The sequence below is a fragment of the Fulmarus glacialis genome, unplaced genomic scaffold (assembly GCF_000690835.1).
Source record: "Fulmarus glacialis isolate BGI_N327 unplaced genomic scaffold, ASM69083v1 scaffold7925, whole genome shotgun sequence".
In the NCBI taxonomy this organism is placed as follows: Eukaryota; Metazoa; Chordata; class Aves; order Procellariiformes; family Procellariidae; genus Fulmarus; species Fulmarus glacialis.
The window spans coordinates 32381-43426 of NW_009211089.1; the positions used below are offsets into that span (position 1 = coordinate 32381).

Here is an 11046-nt window from a genome sequence, read left to right on the forward strand (position 1 = left end):
CCCCTAACACACCTAAACTTCTTGTGACTCCTGTTGATGAAGAAGCATTCTTCCTGGCTTACAGCATGGCTTACCTCTGTTGAGATCACCACCCGGACAAAAGACCAGGAATGTTACTTCACAATAAGGGTGGATAAACCAAATATGAATGCACGCAAACGCGTGCACACAAACACACACACACGCACACAAACATGCGCGCCTACATATAAGCATGGTTACCACCTGAGGGCAGAATTAAGGCTACGTACACTGAGCAAAACACAGGCTCTGCTGCACACAGACGCTTCACCCACCATGAAGACGGCAGGAGTGTTGCTGCTGTTCGCTCTAGCCCTTTGCTGCATCCCAGGTGAGTAGCTTTACTCTCTCCTGCTCTGCCTTTGAGTAAGTGCTGGCTGTCTTTAAAACCACAAAAACATCCTCAGACTGGAAAGAGCTTCATTCTACAAGGACTTATTTACTCCTAGAAAGATAGTGTTGAAAAGACTTGACATCAAAGACTATCACTTATGGGGTAATATTTTAGCAACAGAACTGAGTGGGTAAGAACAACTGTGGGAACAGCTCTACTCTCAGCGCTAGTTTATGCATAATGAAAGAAGTGACATGTACGTGGTGCAACCCGGAGACTCAGACATCCAGTATTTAACCTCTGAAATGTTGCAGAAACACAAATTATTTTACTGAATGACAGCAAACATTTCTTGTAGTCATCCTGAACTGAGATGCGGTTTGAAAGCCTGAACAGTTGTAGAAGCTTTATAAAAGTTACACCTCACTAAATAGCCCTCTTACTTAAGAACTGTTCTGGCAATGCATGTAAGACGCTGCCTCCGTGTAGTCGCCAGCTTTATGACCCTGCTTGCCTCAATAACTTGCTTAGCTTTGAGTACGTGTCCCGCTCCGTTCTTTGAACCATGGAAAATGCCGTTCTCTTTCCTTTTGTACACCCTTTTCCATTTTGGCTGTAACCCTCATTAAAAAAATTATACTACAGAATCAATGTTGTAAAAAACCAATATGGCACAAAATTTTGCCTGAAATTCCTTTTGTTTAAGAAGTAATTTGCTAACAAACAGTGAATTGAAAGTTGTGTATTCAGGGCATGCATTCACAGATTTTTTAACTCTAACAGAACCCATGAATTATTTGTTTCATATTGCCTTCTTTTTTTCTTTTTTCCAGATACTAATGCACTGCAGGTAAGGGACAGATCTTTCTGTTTTCCATCATTTCTTTCCTTAAAACTGTTTCTGTATAAATCCTTACTAATCACATTGTGATCGAGCATTTGAAAATCCTGAGTCATCCAGCTGTCTGAATAATATTTGCCACAGATATTATTGGGTGTAATTGCCATTTTCATCTGATGATAGTTTCAATGAGTAGTGCAGTATTCAGTTCGTGTCCAAATTATTGTCAAACATACTGCAGCAGCGTTTACGATGGTTACACAGGCTCTGCATTGCTGGAGGCAACATCCCATACCACTGTACTCCTGCCCTGTCCCTGGGCTTTTTCTCAGCATCTGCTTCTGGCCAGTACTGGGGGGAGCTCATTGTCTGTGTGTGTGTGTCTCCTAATGCCACCTTTCTTACATATCTGTTGTTGAGAGCTTTTCTGTGAACATAGATTGCATCTATCTACAGGGCTACTGCAGTAACTACGTGGTACCCAGCGCTGTCTGTACTATGGAGTACGTCCCACACTGCGGGTCCGATGGTGTAACATACGGCAACAAATGCTTATTCTGCAATGCATTCCTGTATGTATGAAAATAAATCTTTTCACTAACTAAATGGTGAACAAACTTAGTTTAAACTAACTGATCAGTCTTGGAGGCTGGTTGGAGAAGTAAATTTCTTATATTTTGTGTTTACCTGTTCTCTTACTAGCAAGGGTCAGGTTTTTTATTGGGAGAATTTGACAGGAATTCCTTTCTTTCAGGTATAAAGAGGTAACATTTAGTAGAGTTCTTCATTTCCCTCTTAAGTAATTTGCTGAAGAGCTTTCTTCCAGCAAAAAAAGTCTATTTCCTACAGACTATTTTTTCTTCCTTTAAATTAAACCTTTGTCTTTAAATGTTAGTAATAAAAGGAAATAGCTGGAATAGCGTTCAGAAGTTTGCTGGTTTAAGTTCCTCTATGATATATCCTTCACCAGAGGGAGAGACAAACAGTAAAAGCCCAGGTGTTCTGTCTCTGAGGCACTGATTTGTTCCTCCGCAGGAGAAGCCGTCGGTCTCTTCGCTTGAGACGTCTTCAGGAGTGTTAACTTCTCGACAGGCTTCAGCTCAGAAAGAGGAATCCTCCCTGGCAATGTTCCCCATGGCAGATGCTCCCCTAAAGCTTTGTCCTGAACCTTGCAAGCTCCTGATGAATCTTGAAACCTCTGCTTAATAAAAAAGCCATCAGCATTTATGTCTTGCTTTAATAATATGTCTCATTCTGTTTTTACCTAAGATGTTGCATGATTACATCATTGCAACAATCCTGGGGTGTGGGTATTAACGGGTAAATTACAGGGAGAGGGAAAAAACATTGTTCTGATCTACAAAGAAATCGACCCCAACCGCAAAGGCAATGGGTAAATCTTGAGGGCATCTGCCTTCCTCTAGCTTTCCAAAAGAAAACCACAGCTGGAGATGCATCTTGGTGCAATGCTCCAGTCGATTTATTCCACTAAGGGACAGACACTCTCTGCTTGGGTGAGAGGAACTGTCTGCCTCCTTAAGCGCTGCTGTCAAATACCTGCTGCCTCACTGTATGGTAGACTTTGGCAGCATGAAGAGGCCCCAGGCAAACCTGAACATACACATAATTAGAGACAGTCCCAAGACTGTTGCAGTTGGGGGTGTTTTGTGGCTGCTCTGCAAAAGCTGTGGAGGCACAGAGGGTCTTGCTGGCACTGATTGCTGCTCATCCCTGTGTTGGTTTCCAGGGTTAGCCCCATTTCTTATGCCCACAAGAGAAGTGGTGAAGAAGGGCAGTTCCCAGCTGCATCCCTTCCCCTTGCAAGCAGGGTTGGAAACACACCTTTAGGTGAGAGAAGCCCTTTTGCAATCCGCTCTACCTCCCAAAGCAACGGGACAGGGTGTTTTCTCTGGGCAGGCAGATACCTGGCTGCCTACGCTCATGTTTGCAACATTCATCAGTGCGGGGTATTGCAGAAAAGCAGTGGGCAGTCAGTCCTAACAGACCTGATGTTCGGAGGACTGCTAGCAATCGCTACCGCAGCCCGTTTCTGCACCTCACCCACCACTTAGCTGCTGCTTGTAGGTAATTACATCGACTGTCGCTTGTAGAGGATCCTTTGAGATTCTTCGGCCTCTGGAAATCTCGGCTGATGAAAGGAAGGGCTCAGAGTCATAGCGTTAATTTATTATTCATTAACAGCGAAGCGCTGGCAGTGTGGTGTGCTGTACAGACAGCAGTCTCACAGTCAAATAGTTAATGATCTTAAGTGACAATGTGTCACTTTCCAGAGACTGGAGAGAGCAGCTCTCTGAAGGGAGAAAATTTATTTCCAAAAGACATGACTCTCTGCAACCATTTATTGCCAAGTCCCTTCCCGGGGCTGGAATGTCCCTCCTGTGAGAGGGAGGTCTGTGTGCGGGAAGGCATTTCACTGCCAGATGCAATTTCTTAGGACCAAGACAAATTGAGGCTCCAGGAGGTAGTGCCGGGGGTGTGTGGCTCAGGGGCTTCGTGCTCCTTCTTGTCCCCCTCCACCACGCGAGGGAATCGGGGGTAAGAGAACAGCAGCTCCAGCACTTATTTTCTTTCCTGTGGAGCAGCGGAGAGGATGAGGATGGCCCCCAGGAGCCATGATGCCTTGGAGACAAGCGGAGCTCCCGATCACGCTCAAGATCCCAGTGGTCCTCAGAGGGCATCTTCCAGGGGCCATGTCCGCTAAACAGGAAAATCCACCAGGCAATTGAGGGGAAACTGTGAGTAGAAATGAACGGGGACAAATCCTCCACCCTGATGCAGGGTTATGCAGCATTACTCAGCAGTAACCGAGGGCAGAGCAGGACCCCAGCGGCACCCCAGACCCCCTGCCCCCGGCAGGCAGCTCCTTAGGATGGAGAGGAAGACAGTCCTCTTTTATGGGCACCTCACTGGAAATTATTTTTTTGTTGCTGCTCAATAAAATCCTGCCACAACACAAAATCCTCTCACCATTACTAATCTAACTCTCCCTCCAGGAAATTCAAGGCAGGAAACATTGTCTGCCTGCTGAGGTATTTTATGGTACAATTCTTTAAGCAGTACCTCGGCACTTTATGTCATCTGATGTTCGTGAATTTAGGAAATGCCATTCAATTACCCCATAACCTGATTAACACATTGCATGTAGTTATTTTGTTCTGCTCTATTTTATATCAATGCTTCTGTTTTAGTGTATTGTTCTACTTGTTGCTGGCCAAAATATACCTCAGGCCAGACTAGACCTTTGTGTTAATGCAGTTTCTCTCTGAGGCTTCATTCAGGGTAAATGGTTTGTTACTACGTTCTTTCTTGATGCGGAGAAAAATAAAATGATGTTTTAAAAGAAAATTACTTGGAGACATCATTTTTGGGGGCTGGCTGTGTCAGAGCTATCGCAGCGAGGCAGAGCTGGGACTTGCTGAGGCACTGGGATGTGCAGGGCCAGATCCTCAGGCTTTTGCTGTTAGTATGCGGCTCCCAGACAGTCAGATTATTCCAGCTACCCTTGCCTGTGATAGCATCTACGCTTAAATGACTGGAGATATGCAGGCAGCAATCAGAGAGCTGAACTGCAAAGAGAAATATTACATGAGTGCGGCTTAGAGCAGGGGCTTTGCTTGCTGTAAATTGGATTAACGTTCTCAAAGAAGATCCAGTTCTGCCCCCGTGTGCAGAAGTCTGGGAACAGCAACCTGTTTTGTGAGCTCTTGCAGTGTGCCACATCGCTCGTCAATGGCGAAGAAATGCATTTTGCATTTGTCTCTACAGTAGCATAGACTGGAACACAGTACCACTTTATTCTTGATTACGGTGCAGTGTGTGACAGCGGGATACGGGAGCAAAGACAATGATACCGCTGCCAGAATAACAACACACAGTCTTGCATGCACGCATCCACCTTTTTCATTTTCCAAAAAAATTAAAGAGTATAATTTCTCTTTGTAGCTAGATGAAGCCTGTGACAAGTTTTAAACTAAAGCAGGGAAAATAAATGCAGAATTTTTTAGGTCGTGGTAGGTTATGGACTTGTTTGACATAGGGAATCTCAAGACCAGAGGAAAAGATTTCCAGGAAAATATCACTGTTATGGGAAGAAATAATGCTGGGTTAAAAACTGGGTAGAACTTCCAGAGTTATTGGAAATTTACCTTAATACAAGAGGATCCATCCTTTGACTACCAATGTTTATCCCACTCATGTGGCCACAACCTTCTTGGAAGTTTGCCCTCCAAGAACTTGAAATAGCAGGAAGAGTTTTATTTAAACTTTTCTCTGGCTCTCATATCTGCAGAAAGGTTAAACTAATCCTATGGCCAAAGCCACTTTTCTGAGCCCACCATCATGAGACTCTTGAATATCACAGAGGGGTTTTGGCAGGTGAGTTCATTTTGCCCTTCCCATTTGCAGCATGTGTATGACATTTCCCGAAGCTCACACTTCCAAATGCATGGAGACAGTTGTTTTTGACTGCTCCTAAAGCCTGTTTTCAACCCACCTGCTGCCCCACAATTACTTCTGCCCCATTCCCTCTGTTTCTCGTTAATGGAGCTCCTTGTGCAATCCCACGTCACACCTCGCCCAGCAGCTCTCGCTGCCCTGCCCTTTGCTGCCAATTATCTCCCATCCTTTCTCGTAGACCCTGTAGCAAGACCCTTTCCTTGCTTCTCTTTTTCTCCCTGCTGCCCTGTGAAGTGGCAGGGATTACTGGAGGAAAAGAGCTGCTTTTGGAGCAGTCCTGCCTGGCTACCCTGACCCTCCCAAGCAGCATGCAGATCAGAGGGGGATCTCCCCAGCGGAGCTAATTAATAAAAGGGCAGATGTTGGCCAAACACAAGAATGATGCTGCTGCCTAGCAGATACCCTGCCATTCACGACAGCTCCTGAGCGACCAGCGCGATTTCAGCCTGGCAGGAGAGGAAACCGGAGAAGCAGCACAGTTCCTGGTAACTGGGGATCTCAGATCTGGAGGCGGATATGGAGAAGCTCAGGTCGCAGGGCTGGAGAGGAGACAGACTACATTCCTGTAGCCTCACTAACCACTGCAGAGCCAGCAAGTGCCATCTCCACCGGCGGCTGGTGCAAGTTCTGAGGAAGCCTTGTTCTCAGGCTTCGGCATTCTGGCCCCTGGAGAATAATCAATGTTAATGCTTCTGTGATTACTGCTTCCCTTCCAAATATGCTCACAATCAGTTCAAGGAATCTAAAAGTCAAGTCACTCAGGATGCTAAGAATACAACAGAAACAGCTTTCAAAGGAACCCTTCAACTTCTGATATTTGTGAATGAGATCCAAATAACATTACTCATTTATTTTTCAGGAAAATGATTTCATTGATACGAACAGGCCAAATCCTGCAAACTCTATTCTGTGACTATAATTCCCTTGCACTTTCAGCTACATTTTTATGATTTATCTGCCCATGCCAGGACTTGAACATCTCCCAGGATAGTAAGAAAAACAATTCTGATTTTCTGTTTAAAACTCAGGCTGCCTTTAAGCCACATGTATGAATCAAACTGCTTCTAAAGCACAAACATGTTCCATCCCTCACTTCCTTCCGTGACTACCTTAAATCAAAAATGTATTATTTTAAGCAATATTCCTTATTTGTTTTTCCATACACTTACGATAGAGTTGAACCACTTAACAGAGCCTAGCACATTATTCTTCACTTATCTTCCTCAAAACAAGACTTTCAGCTGACACTCTAAATTTAATGCCATATAATGGGGGGGAGGAGGGGGGAGGACCTAAGGACTCACCTTCTTTTTGCAGCTGCTGCAAATTTTTCATGAATGTCTTTGGTATTAAGAAGCCCACGTCACCTGCACAGAACACCACTCACTTGCTATTAAGGGGAAACATTATCCCAGTGCAGATCTAAGGCTACTTATTCTCATAATTTCTTAATCAGGCTCATGCCCATTACCAACAGATTAATAACTCTTGCATAGAAAGTTAATATAAAGACATAGAAATGTCAATGTCTTTATAAAGTTCTGAAATTTTAGGTAATGCTTTCCTGTTGTGATGACTGTTTCCTTCCTATTGGTGAGAAAGCCAGTGTACCAGGAAACTATAGGAGAGAGTGCGGAGAGATTGATTGAACCCTCAGCATCTTCAGAGTCCACTGATGCCTGCCAAACCCCAGATTTTATGTCTGTAAAAGCTTAGAGTGTCCCATGCTGCTGTCCCCCCCATGCAACTCTCCTGGAGCCCAAATACCGTCTGGTGTATGTAATATGGTGTGCACAAGTTCAAACACTTTCAACAAATGGGCTTTTTTTGCTTTACCAACTTCCATATGTAATTTCACAACATCTACTATTGAGACAGTGCTCTTGTTTGGAAAGTACAAATCACTCATTGTACAGCAGGGCGCCTTTGTTAACAGGTTGGGTGTAGCTCACATTTTTCTTTAATTCTTCTGGGCATCTCTCTAACAAACAAGTGTTCTTTAGAGCTCAACTCAATAATCAATACAATTTTCTTAGTTTGCAGAACAAATAATTACTTTATGGGATGACTTCACAAGTTCCAGGAGATGTATATATATAGTGCGGAGAAAGAAGGCTGAGAACCATCTACTGAACGGCAGTAGATTTGCAAGTAACAGACCATATCAACCATCTCTGCCATGAAGACAACAAGAAGCTTTGCCCTTCTTGGGCTTGTGCTTCTCAGCTGCCTTTCTGGTAAGTTGTTTTTGTTACAGTCTATGCTAGTACCTCTAGTCCTCCTGAACTTTTGCTTTTATATATACATCTTAAAGGAGAGTTCAGCCTTTTGGAGAAGTGATGATTTAGTAATACATGAGGTCTCTTTTAATGAACTTTATCCTTGTGCAGATAAATGCTATAGATCAGTAGGATGCATTTGTCTGATTTAACCTTATGAGACTTAGTGGGGATAATAGCATTGCAAAAGGAGAAAAGTTTAGGTCCTATTTCTTCTTTAGTGAGTCAAAATTTCTGCTTGACAAATAATTGATTTTTTAAATCTTAGCACATAACTTCTTGTTTACTCAGAGTAGATAAAACATTTGGGAAAACAATAACTTCTCGGTAATAAAAAAGTATGTTTGGTTGCTCTGTTGGGAAATTGATGATTCTAAAAGAATTTGAGTCAAGAACATTGTACAATTTTTATATTTTGTAATCTCTGTTTTTATTGTAGACATTGTTATCGCTCAACAACGGGTGAGTAGTCAATCTGCTTTGTCATTTAGTCTTGATTTCTAAGTCTAGATGAATAATTCATACTCACAGTGTAACCCAGGGAAGATTTGACAGAGAAGAAGAAAGAGAGTGAGTGAGAAAGGAAGAAGGAAAAGTGCTCCTAAGTATTATACCACCTCTTTTCCCCAAAACAAGAAGATGTCTTTGTCAGAGAAAGATAACTTACCATGTTGATGATAAAAAAGGCAGTGATAAATAATGTAGAGTGAGAGTCAGCACATCACAGAGTGCCAGCAGAAAATCCATACAACTATTGAATAACTGCCTAAGTATCTTCCCTGTCTTGATTCCCCAAGGAATGATCATTTTTGCCTGCAATTCTTGCCAAAAATACTGAAAGTCTTAATAGTGAAAAGGTGTTTTTGCATGCTGTAAGAAACACAGTATATTTTGTTCCCTCTCTTCTTCACCGTGGAGGAACGATAGAGAAAAACAATGACCAACAGTAGTCTCCCAACACAGCGAAAACACGATTAACACAAGCACACCCTTCTCTCCACTTGGAGACATTACAAGTCCTCTTTAACAGGCCTCCTGCGGCATGTACCAGTTTTCTGGAAAAACGCAGCTTGCCTGTCCCCGCGACTACGAACCCGTCTGCGGGACCGACAGCGTGACCTACCCCAACGAGTGCTCCCTCTGCAAGGAAATGTTGTGAGTATAAGGTCTCCCGATTACCTACAATGCCAGTCCAAACAGCAGACAAAAGCCTTTGGGGTTGTGACTAATCGTGGGGTGGACTAGATTTTTCATAAGTTTCTGTCTTCCCTAATGCCCACGATCTTCCGTGTCAAAGCTCCTGAATCTGATTAATTACTGGGGTTTTACGAGTGGAGATATTTAATGAGTGAGATGACTACATAGCATCAACAGATTAATCCTTCCTTTCCTTCTCTCTCTCTCCCTGTAGCCGTAACCGAGCCCTCGACAAGAAGCACGACGGAAGATGTGTTAAGGTAAGGTCTGAGATCGGTTCCTTCTCTTGCTGCACTGAGCAGTGGTGAGTGAAATGGTGGCAGAGAGCTAGACAGAAACCTCGCCTAGGATTAAATCTGTATTAAAAACACACAACTTAAAACTGTCAGAAATGTAATGAAAATGAAAAATTTCAGATTTGTAAGAATTTCTTTTAAATTTTGCTTGAACAGTTAAAATCAGTGAGTTTTAAAATGTTACCTTGTGTATAACACCAGACTTCTTAAGAATGGAAACTTTTGATTTCAATAATGCTTCAGCGTTATCAAAACACTTCTCTTTAGACTTAGACTTAGAGGCTTGTTGAAGCTAAGAAATTCCCAGAGGACGTCTGGATTTTGACTAAATCGTAATTTTGTAACAGAAAAACGCTTCTATCAGAATGTTTATCATAAAGTTTGTTTATCAATATATGGAGCTACCGTGAAGTGGAGAAGTATCTCTATTTTTACTTTAGAGAGAGAAAGTAAAGAAACTGTGTGGCTGTGCAATTTAACATAATACAACGACTTCCATTTCAGTACACTCAGAGTAATTGCAGAAACACCAGTGTGAGTGTAAACTCCATTTTCAAGTGGCATTGACATTTCGCAGCAAAAGTTGCTGCCGCGTAAGGCATTTTAGGCAAAGATCCTTCACGGTGGCGTTCACAGTGAAAATCCCCAAGATGATAGGGATGAAGCCCATTTCAGGACAGGAAAAAACCAGATACTGCAGGATCATGCTGTACCCGCGTGCAGGATTTCAACTGTTGGTGCTCCCCCAACTCCACCACGCTGGGGCTGGAAGCTCCTCTCCCCTTGCAGCTCTGGGGAGAGGGGGAGATGTCTCTTACACAGGACTGATGCAAAGAGGAACAGGGATTAAAATGTTGTTCTGTGACTGTTTCAGCTCGACTGTACTGGCTACCTGAAATCAAGCAGCGGTGGTGCGATGCCCTGCACCCTGGAGTACATGCCCATCTGCGGCACCAACGGGGTTACCTACAAAAACACATGCAACTTCTGCAATGCTGTGGCGTGAGTGAAGGGGCTGGGTCACGGGAGGGGTTTCTGGGTCGTCAGGTGCTCGTGTTGGTATTTAGAGCTTAACGAAGTAGTTTGACTCGTGAAGCGGCTGTGCTGTGCTCATTCATTCTCAACTCGCTTTCTTCCCGAAGGAATGGACTGGACATAGACCTGCGCAATATTGGAGAATGCTCCCAGGTAAAGCACACAAATCTGCACTCTTAACTGCTGTTACAATACATTTTACCACACAAATTCACTGAATCGTAACTAAATAATAGAAACGCCTGCACTGTCCTGGTGCGTTTGGCCTGGAAATAGGATTTGAGGAAAATAGTTGAAGTATGCCAGGGTCAAAGGGTATTGAACCAAATTTGTGACTCAGATACGCAGTCCCCCCTCTGACCTGGGAACACAGCAGTCAGCGGGTGCTGAGACCTTCATTTACCGGGAAAGGGGCTGAGCAAGAGATGCTGCCTCATCCCTTCTGCGGGAGAGCTGGAGGGTCATATCCTACCAGCACTGCTAGTAGCGGTGATTCCTTGGGTGGGAGTGCTTTCTGCAGTGTTGCTTGTGACCATCCACTTTCTGTATGCTTGCCTCTGCCAACCT

The 11046-nt window shown here is 43.6% G+C and overlaps 2 protein-coding genes across 2 annotated transcripts in view; both read left to right on the top strand.

Annotated features, from left to right (window-relative positions):
* Window positions 1-297: 297 nt before the first annotated feature.
* LOC104076504 (serine protease inhibitor Kazal-type 6-like) lies at window positions 298-2402 on the top strand. Its single transcript, XM_009577394.1, has 4 exons — window positions 298-352; window positions 1189-1205; window positions 1653-1772; window positions 2232-2402. The coding sequence occupies exons 1-4, from the start codon at window positions 298-300 to the stop codon at window positions 2400-2402; spliced, it is 363 nt and encodes a 120-aa protein (XP_009575689.1).
* Window positions 2403-7851: 5449 nt separating this feature from the next.
* The window catches only part of LOC104076505 (double-headed protease inhibitor, submandibular gland-like), a 4345-nt gene continuing 1150 nt past the window's right edge, over window positions 7852-11046 (top strand). Inside the window, exons 1-6 of the mRNA XM_009577395.1 lie at window positions 7852-7909; window positions 8391-8413; window positions 8982-9106; window positions 9363-9408; window positions 10319-10446; window positions 10587-10632. Of these exons, the coding sequence (XP_009575690.1) occupies window positions 7852-7909; window positions 8391-8413; window positions 8982-9106; window positions 9363-9408; window positions 10319-10446; window positions 10587-10632 (426 nt within the window). The remainder of the gene's footprint in view (window positions 7910-8390; window positions 8414-8981; window positions 9107-9362; window positions 9409-10318; window positions 10447-10586; window positions 10633-11046) is intronic.

What these genes read in the sequence shown, in the direction of transcription:
- LOC104076504 (XM_009577394.1), top strand. Translation starts at nt 298, where the DNA reads ATGAAGACGGCAGGAGTGTTGCTGCTGTTCGCTCTAGCCCTTTGCTGC. An exon ending in TCTGCAATGCATTCCTGTAT is followed by an intron (nt 1,773 to 2,231) that starts GTATGAAAATAA and finishes GTTCCTCCGCAG; the next exon opens with GAGAAGCCGTCGGTCTCTTC.